Source organism: Tamandua tetradactyla, chromosome 12, assembly GCF_023851605.1.
Source record: "Tamandua tetradactyla isolate mTamTet1 chromosome 12, mTamTet1.pri, whole genome shotgun sequence".
NCBI lineage: Eukaryota > Metazoa > Chordata > Mammalia > Pilosa > Myrmecophagidae > Tamandua > Tamandua tetradactyla.
The window spans coordinates 48,477,078-48,500,788 of record NC_135338.1 but is presented as its reverse complement, the minus strand read 5'-3'; the positions used below and the strand labels follow the sequence as shown (position 1 = coordinate 48,500,788).

General features: G+C 43.9%; 1 protein-coding gene across 1 annotated transcript in view; it reads left to right on the top strand.

Moving 5' to 3' along the window:
* The window catches only part of KCNK10 (potassium two pore domain channel subfamily K member 10), an 89,853-nt gene that overhangs the window by 3,431 nt on the left and 62,711 nt on the right, over positions 1-23,711 (top strand). The window contains exon 2 of the mRNA XM_077122310.1: positions 5,623-5,954. Coding sequence (XP_076978425.1) covers positions 5,623-5,954 — 332 coding nt within the window. The remainder of the gene's footprint in view (positions 1-5,622; positions 5,955-23,711) is intronic.

Below are 23,711 nucleotides of genomic sequence, written 5' to 3'. Positions count from 1 at the left end.
CTATACTTAAGATTATAGCTTTATCAAAGAAAAGGATACAAATAAGAAGCCAAAAGAAGAGGTACAAGGGGCAAGATCTAGGAGGGTCTCAAAAGCAAGCTTTTGTGTCTGCTCCAGATGGAGTTAGAATATGTCACCTTCCTGGCATAGCAATGCCATAATCAATCATGGATGCTCACTGGAGCTTCCAGTGTCCTGAGTTCATATGAGGTTTCATCACCTAGGCATTATTGGGGGAATCTATGCCCACGTGGTTGAACTCAATCTCCAGCTCCCTTCCCACCCAGAGGTTGGGGAGGTTGGGCTGACACATGACTCAAAGGCTCCAACCCAATCACATGGTAGGTCCCATGGTAGGCTAACTGGCCCCTCCCTGTCATCTCCTTAGCATATGAACTATTAAGTGTGGTCTCTGGGCACACCCTGAATAATTACATTACAAATATGTAGAGGTTACTTGCTAGGAACTGGGGGTAAAAACCAGCCACATTTTTTATTATATTATATCAGGGAGGACTTCATGGAGGTGGTGACACACGAGATGTTTTCACATGTGAGGATGTATTAGACAAAGAGTGGGGAGGAGAACGCAATCCAGAAAGCAGGTCCCATTCATCTGGGAAGGCACAGAGGGAGGTATTTGCAGGTGGTCCAGCACATGTGGTCCAGTTATTTCTTGTGACCTTGGTCTCTTCCATCGGGAAGGAAAGGCTGAAATTTTAAAGAGGCTAGAAGGGCAGAGCAAAGTCTAACACAAAGTGGGGGCAGCCTCTCCTGGGATAGCATTTCAGGAACACAGCTTGCTTATGTTGTGCGCAAGGATAGAGCAGCACCCCATTCTCACAGGCAAGCTTGGAAACAGGAGAAATGAGGTTTGCCTGTGGGAATATCTGGTATCAGAGGGAGCACACGCACTCTCTGTTCATCTCAGAGGCAGGTAATGGCTAAAACCGGGGAATGTCCTTGCTGTGACAGCCACACACAGGCGGGGATGGGCACCGGATGCCTGAGGTGGAATTATGTGTCTCCTCATCTCCCCTGTCCTTTCACCCCACCCCCACCATGCCCCCTCTCTCCTCCGCCCCTCCTAGACCTATGTCCACTGAAGCTTTTGAAGCTGAACTTTCTCCCGGAGCTCTTTGGAAGTTCTGAGCTGCGGGTACAGGTGGCCCTGGAACGATTCCAGACCAGGAGGTGGGGAGGCGACGTGCTCAGCCTCCACCAGGGAACAGTCACAGTTGTACTTTGCTTGGGTCAATAGGCAGAGTCCTGTTGCTGTGTGACAGTTGACACCTTTGAGGTGGCTGCACTTCACGTTTCCAAGAGGCACTGAGTCCTTTGGATGTCATTCGTCTCAGTGGCGGTGTGGCGGAGTGGAAGGACTCCGGCTTAGGTGTCTGAGATGTATTCTAGGATGTCACTGCTCATTCACTTGTCATAGGCTTGTTGTTGTCACTTTTCTGGGTCTTGTTTTCTCGTCTGTCAAAGGGGAACTGATAACCACTGTGCCCCACAGAAGATTGTTGCAAGGGTACAATAGGTTCGTGCAATGCAGAAGTTCTTTGTCAACTATCTCACCAACTTTGAAGTCAGGGATGTTTCTTCTTCATTTATGTGTCCCAAGTTTGCACAGTGCTTGGCAAACTCAAATGTTGATTGATTGAACGAATGAATGAATAAATGGTCAAGTACAATCTGTGTGACATGGGAAAGCCTTGACTAATATAAAATTACTCATAACTTTTTCAACCAAGAGAAGGAAGTTTCTATGTGTGCTTGTCACCTGCTCCTCCTGTATTCACCCACCCTTGGAACAATTGGGATGCGAGGAAACATTTTAAAATGAAAATTAACTGATGGGGTATTGTCTGCCAACATTTCTCTTCTCCTTGATTCCTGGTAGCACTTTTGATGCCAAACACATTTCTGTTGGAGTTACGAAATATGATAGGTCATTACTTCATATGATTCATCCATCATTAATACATTATATGGGGGAAAAACTCCGTTGTCGCTAGGAAACTTATGTAGCAGTCTCATAGATTGGAAAATATTTTATGCCCATCTGGGGCAAATGTCTTTCTTATTTATGGAAAAAAAAAAGGCCCTTTTCAACCTGGAATTGCTTTGTTTCCTATTTTTCTATTCCTGTGCTCCAGACAACAACTGACTTTGGAGCTGAATAATAATAATTTAAATCCTGGGGCAGGCAATGATGGCTCAGTGGCAGAATTCTCACCTGCCATGCTGGAGACCTGGGTTTGATTCCTGGTGCCTGCCCATGTAAATTAAAAAAAAAAAAATTAAAAATGTAAATCCTGGCTTGATCACTCTCTGGCCACTTGGCCTTGGTTTAGTTGTTGACCACTCTGGGTCTCAGTTTCCTTATCTGTTAAAGGGGGTTTGTGATGGCAATGAACTTTCAATTGACCAAGAGCCCCGGCTGCTGCCCTGAAGCCCATGCAGGGCTTGTCCGAGGATACACTCCTCCGTGTTTGCTCGTGGTCCCTGACTGAGCACAGTGGGAATACTGCAGTGGGAATACTCCCTGGGAGATGTGGGCTGCTCTGAGAGCTGATTCTGGCTCAAGAACTCTTTGACAGTCTTGCTGATCCTTCCTTAGACTGCAGGTGATCTAGGGTGCATTCATCCATCCTTCCTGCCCTCTTGGGGTCAGACTTACAATGTGTAAGTCTAGTGAGAGAGCTGGACGAGTGTTCTAGCTTGCTAGCTGCTGGAATGTGATATATCAGAAATGGAACAGCTTTTAAAAGGGGGAATTTATTAAGTTGCTAATCTACAGTTCTAAGGATGTGAAAATGTCCCAATTAAAGCAAGTCAATAAAAATGTCCAAATTAAGGCACCAACAAGAGGTTACCTTTACTCAAAAAAGGCTGATGAAGTTTACGGTTTCTCTCTCAACTGGAAAGGCACACAATGACGTCTGCTAGCTTTCTCTCCAGGCTTCTTGTTTCATGAAGCTCCCCCGGTGGCATATTTCTTCTTCATCTCCAAAGGACTCTGGCTGCTTGGACTCTCGTGGTTCTCATGGCCTTCCTCAAATGCTTCCTCTTTTAGGGGTGTCACATCTTCATGGAGATAATCTAATTAAGTTTCCAACATACAGGACTGAATAGGGTTTAAAAGAAATGACTGAGTTCCACAAAATTGAATTAGGATTAAAATGTGCCTTTTTAGGGTGCATAATCCTTTCAAACTGGCACAAGTAAACTGGCTCTATCAGTGACAGTGCTTATTACTGCAGTGAGTACAGGGTGAGGAGGGTATCTTCGTTTCCTATAGCTGCTGTAACAAATGAGCCAGACTTCTGGTTTAAAAGAGCACGATTTATCATCTTCCAGTTCTGGAGGTTAGAAATCCAAAATCAGTCTCTGACCTGAAATTAAGGTATTGGCAGGGCTTGCTCTTTCTGGAGTCTTCAAAACTTTCCAGTTTGTAGAGACTGCCCCGCATCCCTGGAGTCATGGCTGGGTCACTCCAACCTCTGTTCCTGGCATCACACCTCCTGTCTCTGGCCCTCCTGCCTCCCTTTTTTCAGGACTCTCGTGATGACCCTGGGCCCACCCAGATAACCCAGAATAATCCCCCATCTCAAAGTCCTGTTAAGTCCCCTCTGCAGAGTTTCCGTGTAAGGAAACCTACTCACAGGTTCTGAGGGTTATGACGTGGACATGTTTGGGTGGGGGGAAACATTATTCTGCCTCCCACAGAGAGGCCAGAGGAGGAGGGGAGGAGATGGTCTAGAAGTGGTATTTAACCCAATATTTATGGATCAGAAGCTTGGCCAAAGTGCAAGCAGGGAGGACACTTTGGAGGAATTGGTCAAGGCAGGACGTGACGAGCCTGGATGAGGCTGCTGGCTGTGGGGTTGGTGAGAGGCACACGGAGGAGGTGGGGTGAATGAATGGGCCATGCAGGCACTGTAGGAAGAAGGCTGCCCAGACGGGGCTCACCGTACAGCACCGAGGCCTCTAGAGAAGCGCTGGCAAGAGCGTAAAACTCACGTTGCTGATCCTAAGTTATACACCTTTCAATCAGAGATCCCAGAGAATTTTGTGTTCATGTAAGTCTGAGTGAAATTTAAAATCCGAAGGCTTCATTTGGTAGAATAATATACCACGAAAGGCTGATGTTGGCTTAATTTCGAGAGAGGCTCTAGGAGGAAAGGCAGATGTTTACAAACCTGTGCTCTTCTAAGCAGCCACTCATATGGCCAGGTGTTCTCAGGGCCATGGGTGTTTTGACCATAGACTGACAGTCTTCCTCTCTTACCTACTCTGAGCTTCCCAAACCAGAGATCTAGCAGTTGAGCTTCCACTGGAATGGAATTGTTTATTTCACTTAGGTAATTAGGTTTGTCATCAGCTAATGCCTTATTTGCACAACAACCAGCCTGCACTATGATAGAATTAGAATAATAAAGGAGAAAATGGCTGTTCATTGCTGCACAAGACAGATTTCTCTAAGGCACTACAGGATTATGTCTTCACCGCTAACCGGGACTTCCTGCCATGTCAGAAAAACCTCCAGCTTAACATATTTATTTCCAAGGTAATGAAATTGCCCTTACAGAGGACAGGGATCTTTGAGGATTCAATGCATCCCAATAACCAGGGGAAATTTCCTTTCCAATGGCTTATTGGGAGAAATAGAAGAAAAATTGTGTTACTCATAGATTGGGGCATCACAATTTTTTATTGAGAAATACATTTAGAATCTATTTTATTATTTCAGGAATCCAGATTAATTGGCATAAAAAGCATCACTCACGCCCCTTTGCTTTCCTTTCCCTTCTAGTAGTCTTCAGAAACCCAGACTTTTCTGCATTTGATTTTTGACTCTTCTCCCTGACAGTGACCTTACCTTTTTGCTTTGTTTCGTCCCCACAGTCCTGGATAAGAGAGACCTTTTTTTTCACATGGGCAGGCACCGGAAATTGAACCCGGGTCCTCTGGCATGGCAGGCAAGCATTCATGTCTGCTGAGCCACCATGGCCCACCCAGAGACTTTTTAATTGGCTAGTTGTTCCTCCCTTCTCAACTCTCGGTATCACTAGCTCTGACCCAAAGTAGCCAGTGCACCTCTCCGATTTATTTCCTGTCCACTTGAACAATATGCCTGCTTTTCAAATATGGTGTTTTGTCATGTGCCTTACACTCTGCTTCCATAAGGAAGCTAAGGGAGGAGATAAATTATAAATAGCAGAGAGATGGCTTTCAAATTTGGGCCCTTGCAGAAAAATATGAGCATTTCAAACTCAAATGATACTATCTATATATAATAATTATTATTTTGTATGGCAGGCACTGGGAATCGGACCTGGATCTCCAGCATGGCAGGCGAGAACTCTGCCACTGAGCCACCATTGCACCGCCCTATATTTTAAAACTTAGGATTCCTAGCACTCCTTTTTTGAGACTGCAAGAGGTACCTAATGATTGATCAAATTCCCTAACTTTCCCTAACTGCAGGTGTGGTGAACCCATTTTAAATTTGAATGCTGGCTTCAGAGCGTCCTGGGTGCCTTGTTTGCCTCGAGTGTTGCGTTTCATATTTCTAAGCAAACTGTCTCTGTTCCTCCCCACTTCTCGTTTCCTCAGTGGCTGTTCCTGCGGCGGCACCAGCCTGTCAGCCCAAGGGTGCCACTAACGGGCATTATCCGGCGCCACGGCTCTCTATCTCCTCCCGAGCTACGGTGGTAGCCAGAATGGAAGGCGCCTCCCAGGGGGGCCTGCAGACGGTCATGAAGTGGAAGACGGTGGTAGCCGTCTTTGTGGTCGTGGTGGTCTACCTCGTCACGGGGGGCCTTGTCTTCCGGGCCCTGGAGCAGCCTTTCGAGAGCAGCCAAAAGAATACCATTGCCCTGGAGAAGGCAGAATTCCTGCGGGACCATATCTGTGTGAGCCCACAGGAGCTGGAGACACTGATTCAGGTGAGCAGGGAGAGAGCCATCCACAGGACTGCCCGTGGGACGGAGGACGGGGCAGGGCTGGTCTTCCTGGGTCACTGACTTTTGATCTCGTGTCGAGTCTCCCCTGGTGGCCGGACAAGTCCTTTCTGAGGAGGGGACATTTGCGATCTTGGAGAAGGCAGGGAGTGAGCCAGGGGACCATGTGGGAGAAGGGACCATGCATGCGATGACCCTTTTCGAGAGAGCAGGCGGGATTCTCCATACCTGGTGCCAGGGCATGTGGTGGCCAGACGTAAAAGAGCTTTGAGTTTTCAAATGCAGGACCATCTAGGTGTGCAGAGTCACTTCCCAGTGCTGCATGCTGTGTGAGACGCTGGGATAATAGGGTATCTTAGAACCTAAGGAAGCAAACAATTTTAAACAAACAGAAGTGGATTAACTTGTCCAAGGCCAATGAGAATGGGATGATGAGAAGCAAGTAGTGTGTGTTTGAGGATGCTGTTGGTGACTTGAGAGACCTGATTTATTGGATTTATTGGGAAGAAATGACAGTAATAATAAAAAGAATAAATAATAATAGTAATTGTGATACTAATAATCAAGGTTGCTGTTTTTGAACATCTTATATAATCTGAATGTTAAGAACCAAAAGACTTATGAAAAAATGGAGGCAGCGACCTTGGGATACAGCTGAGAGAAGCAAGGCAGTTGCAAGTGGAGGGTCAGGGTGGGCTTGGCAAAAAGGGGCTGTTGGGGATCCAGAACTGTGGGTGAGCAAGAAAGTCATCTAAATGGTGTGAAGGGAGGAAAGGAAACAGTCGACTTGAGAAGGCTGTGGAAGCCAGAGAAGGAACCAAGACCCGAAGAGGAGGGAGCAGGAGTGGTTGTGAGCCTCACTGGAGGTGAGGGAGTATGGTGGCCTCTCAGACAGAAGTTTGGTTTGTTGTCCTAGAAATGGAGAAAATTTGCACCTTTGTGGCCAGTCTTCCTTTCATCTTTGCCTCCCATCTTTCCCTTTGTCCTTCTTACCCTCCCTCTTTGTTTTCATCATTCCGTTCTCTCATATTTCCGCCCCCTTCTTTACTTCTTACCTTCCTCTCCTCAAAGACCCATGGCTGTGGCTTCTTGGCCTGCAGGCAACAGAATTGCAGGATGGCATGGAGATTCGAGGCCATGTAGGAGTGCTACGTCCACCTCTACCCAAAGTTACCACCATCTTTTCTGGTAGCTGCAGGAAGACCAGCTAGAGGCAGAAAATTTTCTGCCAAAGGAAGACACCATGCAGATGGCGCACTTTCTCCTTCCCTTCTTCCTTCTTCTCATGGTTTTCTTTCCTTGGTGAAAATCACATTTGCCGATTGGACCATATCATCAAGTTTCAAGATTCTTATTTGTTGTCTTTCAAAGAAGTGTGGTGGCTGCATCTGGTGCCTCTCCTGTTGGACCTTAACCTTCTGGCAGGCTGTGCTCTCTGAACCACTCCTACATTTCTGATGCTGACCATTATAAGCCCTAATTTCCAGAACCCTGGAAGGCTGCCCCCATCCTCCTGCTGGGAGACAAGTGTCTGGCCAGGCTTCTTCTAAATCTGTCCCTCTGATCATGGCATGACTAGATGAGGTGAAAGAACTCTAAACTAAGAGTCAAGAAAATTTAGGCTGAAATTCCAGCTAAGTGGCAATTTTGGAGTGCGATCTTTGGTGATGTGCCTAAGCTTTATATTAATTTATTCTTCTGTAAAACAATTCTAAGGACACACACACTCACCATCAGAAGATTTCATGATGGTCAATAGATGAGAAGGAGTCATATAGTAAGATGGGAGAAGCCCCAGTGGGTTTCAGGAGTCCTGAGCTCTAGTTTTGACTCTGCTGACCCAGCTGTATGATGTTAGCAACTTGGGATCCTATCTGAGCCTCACATTCTTCACTGGAAAAAAAATGAATGGATTAGGCAAAATCTCTAAAGTTCCTTTGAAGTCTACTTAACTGTTATTTAACTCAAAGTGCAATGGGAGCATCTGCCTTTTATTCCCAAAACTATAGTGTTGACCCAAACTCTCTAGAACTGTAGTTCCCTAAGGAATCAATGCATGGCAGTTAGTCCTACACATTTTATTATCACCTGGGACCAATAACTATGAAGCTCATTTTCAATATGAACACTCAGTCACCTAAATTGGCAGCTAGCCCTGTCCTAAAACTGTCAAACTGTGTTCAGGGAAGGTCTGTGTTGATGTGGGTGCTTCCACCATCTCTAACCCCTCTGCTCTTTAATATTTAAAAAAATTTATTTTTATCGACAAATCTTCACAATATCATCGCATAGTTGTATATTTATCACCATGATCATTTTTAGAACATTTGTATCACTCCAGAAAAAGAAATAAAAAGAAAAAATTCATACAGCCCATACCTATTACCCTTCCCTCTCATTGACTACTAGTATTTCAGTCTACCCAATATATTTTACCCCTTATCCCCCTGTGCCAGTTTGAATCTTTACGTACTGAAAAAAACTTGTGTTTTAATCCTGATTCAGTCTTGTGGAGGCAGACATTTTTTTCTTGTAATCCTGATTCAATATTACAAGGTGGAAACTTTTGATTAGATTATCTCCACAGAGATGTGACATGCCCGATTGTGGGTAATCTTCTGATTAGATGGAGTTGTGACCCCACTCATTCTACGTAGGTCTTGATTAGATAACTAAAGACTTTAAAAGGGGAAACATTTTGGAGAAATGACAGAAACAACAGAATCCTCAGAGCCGATAGAAACTTCACAGGAGACCTGACACAGATGTGGACACATAGAGAACAGAAACACGGATGTTTGGAGATGCTTAGAGCCCAGCAGACATTGCCATGAGATGGTAAGTAAGCCAGCACCTGGAGAGAGCCAAGGGAAGCCAAGAGATGAAAACCCACCCCAGATAAGTAAATAAGGAACCCCCACAGGAATAGCACCTGAAAGTAATGGAGCCCAGGAGCAAGGGACCAGCAGATGTCAGCCATATGACTGCCCAGCTGACAGAGGTGTTCCTGACCCATTGACCTTTCTTGAGTGAAGGTAACCTCTTGTTGGTGCCTTAATTCGGACATTTTCACTTCCTTAGAACTGTAAACTTGTAATTTATTAAATTCCCCTTTTTAAAAGCAATTCCAGTTCTGGTATATTGCACTCCTAAAAGCTGTTTCAGTTCTGGTGTATTGCATTCCAGCAGCTAACTAACACACCCCCTTATTATTTATTTAGTTTTTGTACAATTTTTTTTTACTCATCTGTCCTTACCCTGGATAAAAGGAGCATTAGGCACAACATTTTCACAATCACACAGTCACATTGTAAAAGGTGTATCATTATATAATTGTCTTCAAGAATCAAGGCTACTGGAACATAGCTCAACAGTTTCAGATACTTCTCTCTAGCTAATCCAATACACCATAAACTCAAAAGGGATATCCATATAATGCATAAGAATAACCTCTTGACTTCATTTGAAATCTCTCAGCCACTGAAACTTTATTTTGTCTCATTTCTCTCTTTCCCCTTTTGGTCAAGAAGGCTTTCTCAATCCCATGATGCTGGGTCCTGGCTCATCCCTGGAATTTTGTCCCATGTTGCCAGGGAGATTTACACCCCTGGAGGAATGTCCCATGTAGCGGAGAGGGCAGGGTGTTCACCTGCTGAGTTGGCCTAGAGAGAGAGGCCACATCTGAGCAACAAAAGAGGTTTTCTTGGGGTGACTCTTAGGCATAATTATAGGTAGGTTTAGCTTATCCTTTGCAGGAATAAGTTTCATAGGGGCCAACCCTAAGATCAAGGTTTCAGATTATTGATTTGGTTGTCCCCACTGCTTGTGAGAATATCAGGAATTCTCCAAATGGGAAAGTTGAATATTTCCTCTTTTCTCTCCATTCCCCCAATGGGACTTCGCAAATACTTTTTTATTCACTTACGTAAATACCTGAAGTTTTGGGGTATGACTATGTTATATACAAATAGCTCAGTATCTCAGAATTTAGAAATAACAGTTACAATTGAATATTTGTGATTGTTGTAAGAGCTTACAATCTAGGACCCTTTACATTAGGTCCCAACCTGGTAAGAGTGAAGCATGATAATATTTATCTTTTTGTTTCTGACATTTCATTCAACACACTATCCTTAAGGTTCATTCACCTCATTGCATACCTAACAACTTCATTCCTTCCTGGGGCTGCTCAGTAGTCCATTGTATGTATACACAACAGTTCTCCCTTCCTTTCCTCAGTTGTTGTACCCTTGGGCCACCTCCATCCTTTGTGAATCTCAAACACTGTCATCATAAACACCAGTGTGCAATAGTCCATTCATGTGCCCACACTCAGTTCCTCCAGGTATATATTAAACAACAGGGTAAGCTGTATTTGACTTTGAACTGGGAATCTGCAAGGAGCCTGATCCTGGCATCCTCTTAGTCTCATAGTCTACCACTCTTCTCTTATTCCTTTGTAGACACACTGCCTACCTGCTGTTCTTGAGCATTCTAACCACGTTTCTGCCTGAGAGCTTTTGCACTTGCGGTTCCTTCCAAATGGAATATTTTAGGCATTCTAAAGGCTTGCTTTCTTACTTCATTCCTTCACTGGCTGTCATATTGGAAACAGAGCTCTGCCACCATTTCTTCCTTTATTCTCTTACCTTGCTTTATTTTTTTTCATAGCATTTATCATTACTGATATAGTGCTATATGTCTATTTCTTCCCTCGCTTATTTCCTATCTCCTTCACTAGCATATAATTACCATGAGATCAGAGAAATGGTCTGTTTGGTCTGTTGTTCTATCCCTAGTACCTATATTGGTGCCTGAAAAATGGTAGTTGCTCAGTAAATATTTGTGCAGTGACAGAAGGCAATAACAAACCCATGGGGCACTGAAAAAGAAGAGCTTGTTTCATCCTGAAGTTGTGGCTTCTCAGATGTGTGTTTGAAAGGTGAAGCCACATTACAATACTTGGATCTCTCCACTGGCAGGGGCTACCCAGTTAAAGAATTAATCTCAGGGAAATGTTTGACTGAACAGATGAATAACTGAATCTTTAACGCTGACTTTTTGTGCACATGGAAAATGAATTCCAGTCTCTTTGGGAAATATCACAGGAGGGTATGTCTATATTGGTAATGGAAAAATTGGCTCCTTTACTGCCTTTCTAGTTTAATTTCCTACTGCTACCCCCTGGTGTCCTCACTGATCTCACAGTCTATCATTTTCTTCTTCTCTCATTCCACTCCAGACATGCTGGCCTTCTTGCTTTTCTTCCCATCTCTTATCCTTCTCTCTGCCTACCTATCCATCCATCCATCCATCCATCCATCCATCCATCCATCCATCCATCCATCCATCCATCCATCCATCCATCCATCTATCCATCTATCCAACAAATGGTTATTGAGTACTTTGTATGCGCCTGGCTTTACTAGATGGGGAAACAAGAAATAAAAGAGTAACAATTCACAACCGAATGTGAAAGGCTGAAATAAAGATAAATTATTAGCCTCTTAAGTGTGGAACTATGGAAAAAATCTACAGAGTATCATTAGCTTTGCTTGTAGCTGTCAGAGAAGTCTTTTAGGAAAGAAGCAATGTCTGAGCTGAGTATTGAAGGATCAAGAGGAGTTCTGTAGGCAGCTGTGAGTGATAGTGGAGGGACGGTCATCCTCTGCAAAGAGGGTTCTGACTATTCTTTAAGGTACAGCTTGGCTTGCATTTGCTGTGGAAGCTTTCTCTGGTAGATGCTCTGATGGCCAGTTGTTGTGATGTACTGTCCAGATATAGAGTCTTTCACCTATGGGGATCATCTCAGCTAGGAGAGCTGGCCTGACTGAAGTCACATTTCCTTCTTGGGCTGGACCATATCCCATGTCTAATCCAGGTGAAGCCATCAATGAAGGGCCATCCCAGGTCCACAGACTCTAAGTTTGCCTGAGTCCTCCACTGAGACAACATTGCAGCTGAACTTCTGCTTCCTTCCCTTCCCTTCCACTGTACTGATGCTAAGGGGACCTCCAGTAAGTCCCCTGCATGTTCATTTAATCTCCATCTCAGAGTCTACCTCTTGAGGAGCCCAGCCTGCGACACCTTTTCAGATCTTTTTGCAACACTTCCATAGTGCCATAAGCATCTCTTCAGCCTCTGTCACAGCCAGTTTTGATTTAGAGCCCAGCAATTCTATGAATTCCTGGAGGGCAGATCCCAGGGCAGTTTTTTTTCCTTAAGATACTTACCCTCGTACCTAGCCCATTAGGAACATTTACTTCACGTATCCTCTTGAGTTGTTGGTATCATTAGCTCCATTTTACAGGTTTGGAAACTGATACTACAGGAGGTTGAGTAACTTTGCAAACACAAAGTGAGGACTGTCTGACTGCACTGCCTTGCCCCATAAGTCTACAGGCACCCCTTAAGTAGGTCTTGCTTTAAAATAAACTCAACTCTCTCTCTTAAATATTTGCTTTATATTTAAAAATATTTTTGAATTTTTTAAAAAATTTAAACACTTACCAGATTTTTAGCAGGGTCGAAAAACATTGGTGTTCCTTGCTCATCATCAGGAAATATTTCTCTACTCTTCTCCCTATACCCATCGTGTAACAGTTCTGGACCTAGGACACTTTAAGATCTCCATCTGCTATGATTTTAATGTTATATATTTGTTTATCTACAGTCGTTCTCACAATATAGGTCAGTTTAAGCTGAATTTGCATCAATTGAGAAACAAATTATTTTTTATTTTTGCACTTCAGTTCACTGATAATGTTATGAGAATAAAAATGTCCACTCTTACAGACCAAGAGAAAGCTCCTCACACTGTATGCCTCTGAGAGGCTGTGTATATTCTGCTCATAAGACACACAGTATTTAAAAATAGTTTGTCTTTCACATTTGGAAGGATTCTCAGTGTAATGTGTTCTAAGCTGGAAAAATAGTATTACTGCATCACACCAAAGGATGAAATGAGTGACCTAAGGGTAGAAAATTAGACCAGTGGGACTTATTTGGTCATGTTGGGACTCATGGCTGCATTGGATGAGCCATCTGTAAAGCTAAGTGGGCAGGTGTGATTCATGCTGTTAATAACAAAAACAGAGTGTCCCCCAAAACAAAACAAAACAAAACCAGAGTGCCCGGAACAGCATAATTCTGAGTATGAAGAACCCCACAATTCCAAGGTTGACAGTGAAAGGTCTTCTATCCCCCGTCGTGATTGCTATTTAACCCCCAATGAGGCCTGTTGGTCTTCTAGGGAAACAGTCAGGCCCCTTTAATATGGATTCACCTAGGAAAAGGAGCCAGGAGTGGACACTAAGCCCAGTTCTCACTGGGTCTCACTTGATAACTGGGGCATGTTCCTTAATCCAGGCTGGGCCACAGCAGTTCAGCCATGGAGGACACATAACATCCACCCACTCTGGAATCTTGCCGTTACCGGGCCTGTGGATAACAGTAATAGGGAGTCTTCCTGAAGAGCTTTGGTAATAAAAGCTAGTTGTTACTTATTGGTTGTTTACTTTCCTCCAGGCCCTGTTCTAAGTGCTTCAGTCCTTTAGCTCTTTTAACCCTTGCAACAGGTCTAGTTAATCAGGTGCTATTCATCATCATCATCCACTTTATGTAACTTAAGTAACTTTCCCAAGGCCATGCAGCCTTCGGTGGTTTAGCTGGAATTTGAGCCTTGGAAAGCCCACCTCTTGAGCCCACACACTGAACCACTGTGCCATATTGCTCACTTGAGTCAATGGTGAGCATCCCATATGGGACTGTTGAGCCTGTTCTTAAAGCTTTTACTCCAAGGAAAAGGCTGGAGGGAGAAGGAGAAATGATTTGGGAAAATAGACCGCTGTTATGATCCTATAGGACCCCAAATGTGCAATATTGTTTCAGTTTAGCAAAAGTTGCCAAAATGCAATATACCAGAAATGGGTTGGCATTTACAATGGGAATTTATTAGTTTACAAGCTTACAGTTCTAAAGCCATGAAAATGTCCAAATTAAGGCATCAGCAGATGATACCTGGACTCCATGGTCAGATGGCAAGTCACATGGCATTTGCTGGCCTCCCCCTTCCCTTCTGGGTTTCATTGCTTCTAGCTTCTGGTGTCAGTGGCTTCCTCTCTGTTTTCTGTGGCTTTCTCTCTCACCTTCTGTGTGTGCCCTTTTCTCTCAGCTTTTCTGACTCTGTTTCTCATCTTCTTATAAAGGACTCTCGTAAGGAAATTAAAATCCACGTGGGGCATGCCTCAACTTAAATAACCTAATCAGAAGGTCCCACCTACAATAGGTCTGCATCCACAGAAACGGATTAGCTTTAAGAATGTGATCTTTTCTGGGGTCCATAAAGCTTTTAAATCATTACAATTTAATTTTCAAAGAAAAGAGCATCTAATAGTAGAAGAAGAACAGGATTTAGAGTCAGAAGTCTTAGTCCCCAAAAGGGGGAAAAGAAGTGTATTAAAATAAGGCACCAGTGGCCAACAGAGATGAAATGGAGTTTAGAGGCTATTCTGGAGGCTACTCTTATGCAAGGTTCACTTAGATAGTGCTAATTGTCATGGTTTGCTAAACCCTAATCAATATCTGTCTTGTTGACTCTTAAGAACATTTAGGGCTCAAACCGAGACCCTATAAATGTTTCATGTTCTAGGCTTGCCTTTCTGGAACATATAATTCTGGAAGGGTTCCTAGGTTAGATAAATCCTGGAACTCAAAGGGACCAGCCTCTCCAAGATTATCGATCATATCCCCATATCCTTTAGTGTGGACATCCCTTCTCAACATGAAAAAAAGTCAGAATAGGCATTGCTTAAAGATCCTTACAGAATAGGAGAAGGATCAAAGGAGAAGGAGGAGGTATAACAGAGGAAATGGGATTTAACAAATGAGTATGGTTGCTGAATCACTATATTAATATTCCTTCTAACCTCCAGCGTTTTGGAGTAGTTAGAAAGAAGAATCTGAGATAGTGGAATGGTAACCCATGACAAACATTGGGATTTGTTCTGTAACTATTTGTTGAAGTGTGCTTTGAAAATTACTGCTTTTTTCTTTCCTTGCTTTGTATATATGTTATATTTTACTTTTTTTGTATGCTGTATGGCAGGGTCACATTTCATTATTTTTCCATGTGAGTATCCCATTATTGCAGCACCATTTGTTGAATTTTTGTTCATTTGCTGTAGTTTGTTTGTTTTGCTTTTTTGTTTGTTTGTTTTGGGAGAAGTGCATGGACTGGGAATCGAACTCAGGTTTCCTGCATGGCAGGTGAGAATTCTATCACTGAACTATCCTTGTACCACCCCCCACCACCACCATTTTTTTTTTCTTTTAGAGAAGCCTTAGTCTCTTAACCCCACTGAACCTTAAGGCTCTTTCTCATATTAAAGGGGCTGGACAGACTTCTCATTCAGGAAAGTGGGAGAAGTGAGTGAGATCACCCATGTAAAATGCCTAGCAGAATGCCTCACCTATTACTGGCATTCAGGATATGTCATTTCCTTCTTCCTAATCTATCTTTCCTCTTCAATGCGAAGTGTAGGTAATAGAATTGAATAGACAATGATAAGCATACCTGGAGTACTTGCCTTTCTTTGGCAATGAAGTAAGGTACTTTAAATTTGTGTTGAAATTGAAGTTTCCATGAACTTGATTTGACAGCCCCCTCCCATCCCTCAAATTTCTTTATCCCTGATGCTCTCACCTGCCACAATTGCTTATGTCCCTTGTTCCCAATATAATTGTTTTAGAAGCTTCTATTCTGACAAGTCTTGGTGAAAGCAATAAAACATTCAATTTCTACAAACCTCAAAGAATAAAATTGTGAAGCAGTTTTTTCTGGCAGACAGAAGGGGAAGAATGCCTTGCCTGCATGGATGGTGATTTGTAGTGGTCGTTTATCTGGTTGTCAACTCTTAGACATTTTGAGACTGAGAACATCTTCTGTGCAGCTCAGGAAGTCACATAGCTGATGTTTCTCCTGGTAATGGCCACGTTGAAGGGAAAGGTGTTTCATGGGAGCGGATTTAGTGTTGGGTGAGGTGTCTACCAGGGAGGATGAGGGACCTTCTCTTCTAAGGGCCCAGAGGTAACGTGGACATTGAGAGCCCCTCTGTCACTGGGGAGCATTTCTGGGAGACCTTTCTCTCCAGTGTTAGCAGATTGCCTCACTGCCTAGAAGACTGACTTTTCCCCTGGCATTCAACAGTCCTTGCCTTGGGCAAGCATTTTTTTTTAACTTCTCAGAACCCATTAGACCTAGAAATGGGCACTATCTATGGGTGGGAGGAAGCCCGGGTTATTGGAGCCTTTGGGGAATTCCTATGTCTCCCTCTCTGAGACTTTTTTTGTTGCCACTGGATTTCACTTTATGACTCTTAGCAATTCTAACACTGGACAAATAAATTATCAAAGTCTTAGTACTGGGCTCAGTACTTAGGGCAGGTTGTGTTCAGTGGATAGTATTTGACGTGATTTATTCAACTCTGACTGTACAGGCTCAGTGCATTACTGAGCCTGATTAGACCCTCCTCATTACCCCAAGGGCAGCCACTATTTACCGCCCTGTTCTACAGAGAATAGGTAACTTGGTTGAGCTAGATAGTGGCAAAAACAAAACTTGAATCTTAATCTCTCCATTGCCAGAGACAGTGGTTTGACATATGGGGCTGGAGGGTGTGTTATGGTATCAAGACAGATTCCGCTGGACTGAGGGAACATCCACTCTAATGATATGCCTTGCTGATAATGGAAAAGCACCTTCTCAAGAGGTAGTGCTTATCTTCTGACACAGAGTCTCTGCCCCCCTCCCAGCTTTCCTCTCATCCTGATATGCAAGTTCCCCTAGACCCAGGGAGCTGGACTGTTGTTCTCGGATGTACTGACTCATTTCATTGGCTTTCTTCATTGGGCCTGCCTCTACAATGCTTTGGTAGTGGAGGATTTAATTTAAGATCTGGGCTGTGACATGAGAGACCTGGTACCATGTTGTGATCCTGGGTGTGGGCCTTTGTTGATGCTACTATGGCAACCAAAGCTGTATTCTACAGATAAGGGTCATGAACTGCCAAGCCTTTCTCTCCAGAAACAGGAGAGGTTGATATGTATGACCCATCCACATTTCCAAGGCTGTGACATTTACCATTCTTTTCTTCTGCCAAGCTCTAAATCATTCACTCACTCACTCATTTATTCAACAAATTTATTGATCACCTGCTGTGTGCCACACGCAGTGCTGGGGCTGGGCTCCTAGTGGTGATTAAAAGACAGGCATGATCCTGCCATGTCTTAGAGCTTATAGCTAAGAGATCCTAGTGTTTGTGGTTCTGGAGTGATTGCTTATCATGCCCCTTTCTCTCTCAGAGGTGCCCTGGTTTGAAAGAGAAATTACATGGTAGTGGGGAGACAAACCTCATACATACTATCATGTAAATAAAACCACTTGAGTGTTGCAAAGGAGAGCCAGGTAGAGCTGCAGGTCCCATGGGCAGAAGAATTGACTCAGTAAGATAGGGGTCCTAGGAAAAGGGAGCTCAGGGCCAAGGCCCTCTGATGGGCCTCAAGTGAAGGAGAGCAAACGTGGCCGGAGGTCAAGAACTAGATAAGTGATTGGGCCAGAGGCAGACGCAGGGGCTAAACTATGCAGGGCTTGAGTTTGGCTTCTATCCTAAGAGCACTGAGAAGCCACAGTTGTTTTTAAGCAACAGTACTTTGCTATATTGTTCCTTCATATAAATCCTAAGAGTGTCAGTAGTAGTTATGAGCCCATTTTAAGTCATTCATCCATTTATTTATTCATTCATTCAGTCAACAACTAAATATTTAGGGAGTGCTGACGATTGCACTGTAAGTGTTTTGCTCTGAAGTTCTGACCTGGTTTATCCTCGGTGATGTCAGGGCTCGGCTCAAACACTGTTTCCTGGGGGAAGCTTTCCCGGACCCTCTAGGCTGGGTGATGAACCGTTTGTGCTCCATGGCCCCAAGCGCTCACTTTCGCCACCACACTGACTGAACTGTGCTCAGTGACCATCACTTCACTTCCTTTTCACGACTGTGAGCTTTTTGAGGTAGTTTGCTAGCTGCCAGAATGCAACACACCAGAGAGGGATTGGCTTTTAATAAAAGGGGATTTATTTTGTTAGTTCTTCAGAGGAAAGGCAGTTAACTTTCATCTGAGGTTCTTTCTTACATGGGAAGGCTCAGGGTGATCTCTGTTGGCCTTCTCTCCAGGCCTCTGGGTTCCCACAACTTTCCCCAGGGTGATTCCTCTCTGCATCTCCAAAGGCCTGGGCTGAGCTAAGTGCTGAGATGAGGAATGCCAAGCTGCTTGGGCTGTGCTATGTTGCACTCTCTCATTTAAGCACCAGCCAATTAAGTCAAATGTTATTCATTGCAGCAGGCACGCCTCCTAGCCCGCTGCAGATGTAATCAGCAACAGATGAGGTTCACACGCCATTGGCTCATGGCCACAGCAACAGATCTAGGTGCTTTCACCTGGCCAAGTTGACAACTGAATCTAACTACTACAGAGGGAGAGGCTGTATCTGTTATCCATAAAGCTCTCATGCCTGGCACAGTTACGAGACTTCACAGTCAGGAGGCCACAGAAGAGGCTTAAAGTTGGAGGAATGAATGAATGGTGCTTCTTATACCTGTCTTGGTTTACTGAACCTTTACAGGAATAGAAGTCCTTTCTTTTCAGCCTGGCTGTCAATAATATTCCTCTTAAATCACCTTTCCGTCTTCTTTATGCTTGAGCAGACATGGCTGGTGTTTGTAGCTCAAAGAGCTGAACCTGTTTAGGAAGGTAAGGATTTTAAGGAAAAGCAGTCCATTGGGTAGCCTGGCCCCTCAGAGGTTGCTCGTTCACTAGCCTGCAGAAATCCTTGCTGCGACTTTGGAGTACAGAGCCAGATCGACCTTCTCCTTCCCTGCCCTGGGCCAGTCCCCTCTTCCAAGCAGCCTTTTGTCCAGGAAGTTTAGGCAGCAGCTAAGGCAGCAGGTGCTGTCCGGTGAGTGCAGGTTTTGGAGCTGTGTGCCGGCTTCAGAGCTGGTTGAAGTGACTCCTCCTGGATGTGGGCCTGAAGTCAGAGGTGCTGCCGTTTGCCAGTGAAGCAGTCAGGCAGAAGATTGGTTACTGTGTGCAAGATCAGGCCTGCAGCCCCCGGCCTGTCTCTACAAGCCCCCACTTCAGTATTATTATTGTTTTTTTTATCCCTGGGGTTGTGAAGAAGATTAAAGCATTTAAACTACAAATTAAAGAGCTGGCGGAAATTGGCATGCCTCTGAAAATGAATTTGCAAATGAGAATTCCATGTTCGCCCCCTGAGAAACTTGTAAAAATAAAAAAAATACCCAGAAATGTTTGCTACTGTGTCCACGTTTATATACAAATGTGCATGCGTTTGCTCTTGTTTATAGTATTTCTGTATATACTATGGAATAATGAGACTTTGATGGTGTGTGGCTCATAGAATTATTCTCATTACTTATAATTAAGTATATTCATTTAGATAACTAATATTTACTGAATGCCTGCCATGAAACAGCTGCAGTATTAAGCTCCAGTGATTAAATAAAAAAGATGCAAGATGCCTATATCCTGTCCTCAAGGAACCTGCAGTTTAGTCTTAATCCCATGAATAGCTAACGCTTACCTAGTGTTTACTTTGGCCAGGCACTACTCTAAATGCTTAAAGTATGTTAACTCATTTAATCTTCCCAATGAACCTTTGAGGTGGGAGTGGGAAACCGAGGACCAGAGTATTTAAGTAACTTGCCAAAGCTTATCTGCCCAATGAGAGGAAAGCTGGGTTTTGTACACAGGTTTCCAAAGACCACAGTGCTGTACTCCCGAGTCAGGGAGGTAGACTTGGCATGGATGGTGAGAGGCCAGCGTGGTTGGTTCTAGAAGACACGGAAACAGGCTCCTTGGCAGGAGCAGGGATCTCTGACTCAGCCTGTGGAGCTCCCAGGAGGACCTGTCTTCACCTGTGAGAAAGCTACTCTTGTCCCCTAGAGGGGCATTGCTTGGCATCGTAATATAATATATTTGGGCTGAGTCAATACATTGTGTTCAAAACCAAAGCACAGGAGTTAATGTTCAGGCTGCAAGAGTAGCTTATCCGTACGTGTTAAGAACATGTATTTCCCCTTCCTTTTCACTGGAAATGGGTAGAAGAAATGAAGGTGTTGCTGACACAAATTAATTTTACAGAGTTAATGAGGGTTTACCCTTTTGTTCTTTTTAAAGTAAGGAAAGAAGTACAAATTCTTACTGCTCCACTTTGCCCTTTTTCAGGTGGAAGCAAGTAACATAAAAGATGAATATTAGAAAAATGCTTGCAAGCAGGACAAAGAACTATTTGTGAGAGATAGAAGAAGGGTTCGAAGAGAACTTTTAACCAGTCCAAGCTTGGTCCCTTGCTAACTACTATAACCGTGGGCATGTTACTTCTGTTTTTCGTTGTCTCACTTATAAATGGGATAGTAATAGTGGTATCTGTTATGATAGAGTTTTTGTGAGGAAGAAAACAAATGCTGCATATTGTGATTATCTTCATCAGTATTTTAGTATTTTCTTTAAAGTCTCTGTCTCCACTTCTTTATCTGCCTCCTAATCAAACTGAACTCATAGAGAGGTGGTAGGTCCTGGCGCATTCTGTAAGAGGACACAGCAGGGGAAATATAAATTTTGTGTTAATACTGAACATTCAAGAGCAATAGCAGCCCTAAGTGAATAGCTACAACTGAGAACATGATGGTAGAAGCATCTCGTTTTCATGATATTTTTAACCATCTATTAAAGTTTAGGCACTTTCTAAAACAGTGGGCAGGGAAAAAAGAATAATCTTTCATTTAACTCACATGGCCACGAATCAGAATTCCTGTAGCTGCTTTTGTAGCCCAATATATATACTGTGTGTGTTTGTGTAGATATATATATCTTTAGAGAAATTGAGAGGAATGACCTCAAGTGGACATTCAACATTCTACTCAGGACCAGGGTGATTTTTCAACATTTGGCGAATTTGTTATTCTGGCTGTAGCGTCTGAGTTCAAACTGAGATGAAAGGTGATAGTTAGTGAGTCTGAAAACTTATTGATCTTATTCTAGAGAATATATCCCTGCTTCCTTAGTGGACTTGATATTTCCTTTGGGTTTAAAATTTCCCCCTTTTTTTGTCCTTCCATTTGGTCAAAACGAGAGAGAAATTAATTCTGCAGTGCAAGGCACAATGTGGAAGGAAAAAGAGCTACCTCTCAATATGGCATGGTCACACATAACAGTATTAGATAGATTAGTCACTACTATATATCCAAGGTGGTAATGAACTGAGTTCTAGAACCCCTCACCCCACCCCAAGAATTGACGAGTGGTAGCAAGGAGAGGAGCCTGTCGAAGACCTCAGGTTAGGGATGTGAGGCCCAGCTTGGGGACCGTCTTGTCTTGGGTTTCGCCTCTTATTCACCACAGATTCTCCACGTGTCCTGTCCATTCTACAGGTGGTCTATACTGTAGATTTATAGCTAGGCCATGGGGTTCTGATGAAAGCTGGCTGCCTGGGGACCTGAGGAAAGGCATATTTGTACAGAACTGGATACTCTAAGCAGTGGGAAGGTAAACACCATCACGCCACTCACCGCGACACTGGAGATGCCTCTCTCATCGCCTTTTCTTGGTTTGGCCAGGGTTTCGTGAGCATCTCACAGGGTGTCACAGGGCTAACTGAGGCAATCTGTGCTCTAGGAAGTGCTCAGAAAGGTCTCTTATTGTTACTAATGTTATTTTGTGAGAAATGACAACGTGCAATGCTGAAAGTCATCTACCTTTAAAAAATATTCTTGCAACAGCCCTGCAAGTCCCAGGTTGAACATTTACTACTTTATCAGAGGAACTTTCTCTGTCTCAGGAGAAATGTGTGAGGTGTAAATTCCCACCTCTCTGGACTGAAGCAAAGTCACCTTTGAATCAGCCACACAAGGGCCTGGCTGGGGCTGGCCCGGTAGCTCCTCCTGGATACCCTCCACTAGTGTGGGTTTTGAATCATTAGGGCCATTTTTGAGTGGAATGAGTGTGGGCTGCCCCCTTCCTTTCTGGGTCTCACAGGGCTTGTGGCTCTCCTGTCCACGAATGGCTGCAGACATGCTCCCTGTTAATGTATTTATGAAGCCACTTCCTGCACCCGCCTCCTCACTCCGCCTCAACCCCCAGCCATGTATCTAATCTGCAAATCCCTTTGCTGACTGTGCCCTCCTGGGACAAAGAATGCAGTGGACGCAGAGCCTCTGTGGCTCCCTCAGAAGAAGTCATTTCCCTTTGTCCCCGTGGTATCAGCTGTTAGCAGAGTGACCACCTGAGCTGGCTTACGCCTGCCTGCCCTGTGGCCCCGCCCTCTTATCAGCAGAGCCCGCCTTCGCTAAATGAAGTAAATTTAATGAATGAAATAGTCCCCAGAGCCCTCCGGTCCACATGGACCGCAGGAACTGGTTGTACTCTTCAGCCGAGCTGAGGCAAGGGGAGGACTTGTTGCTCCTCCTTTGTCTGTCTTTCTTTCTGGTGTCACATTAGCACACGGAAACAGATGATCTCGCCGAGTACACAGATCATAGGAGAAAAAACCACAGACAGTTAGCGGTCCCCGGGGGCTCATCATTCGTCCCCGCCTCGTGCTAACACTCCGGGTGGTTTTGTGCACTGTCTTCCCCAGTGATTTATACGACCGGGCACTGCCCGATCGCAGCCGCGGAGGACGCAGGGGTGGGGAGGGGGCGCCCACCCTCCTCTCCTCCTTCACATCAGCCTCAGGCCGGCTCTGTGAGAGGCCGCAGCTTCCCTCGGCTGCCTTTCAGGTGGTCCTCCTGCAGATGAGAGAGATGGGTGGGGTGGGGAGAAGCACTTGAGAACAGATCAACAGATTCTTCTAGATCCTGCCATCCTGCAAGTCAGCTCCCTGGCCTCCTGTTTTTGGTTTTGTTTTTTTTGTTTTAATAAGCTAATCGTTCTGTTTCTTTTTGTAGCGTTACTATGTTTTGTGTTTGTCTGATTTAAAAAAAGAAGTTCATTGCTTTCTTCTCACACCTCTGGGAAGATCATGTGTCTGAATTTATTGCTTCAGTTCATTTGTTCATTTACTATTGACTTTCACTTATGAATGGTTTACTGGGTACTTGGGTGGAATTCCAATTTAGAGGCTAAAGAGGAAGTCCAAGAAAAGATTAAATTGTCGAATAGTGTCCTCTTGTCTATGGTATCCTTTCTCAGAAGCTTGAAGCTCTCATGTGGTATTATTTTTGTGGTTTTTAAAATTTATTTAATTTTTTGGTCCTCATAGACCTTTCTGAACTTGCTAAGAATTGAACTTATAAATGAATAAATAATGATCATTTAGACTGAGGTGGTGGCCCCAAATAGGCTGTTGTTGGTTGAACCTATAACCTATAGTATTGTACCCTGGCCTTTTAAGCTCAACTCTACATGTCACTTCACTGTCTCTATGCTCAAGCATTTCAATTGGGCTGGCTTATCTTCACTTTCAAATCTTGAATGCAGAGAAGAAACATAAAACCAATGCATTTAAGTTTTAAATATTTTACCTGAGCTTGAACAATTAAGACCATTATAAAATACTTTTGAAAATTAATCAGTTGGAACCATGAGCTTAATCAGAAATATTGTTTTGAATTAACGATGATGCTATTAACTCGAGTGATAACAGTTGGTTTAGACTGCATTCTCTCTGT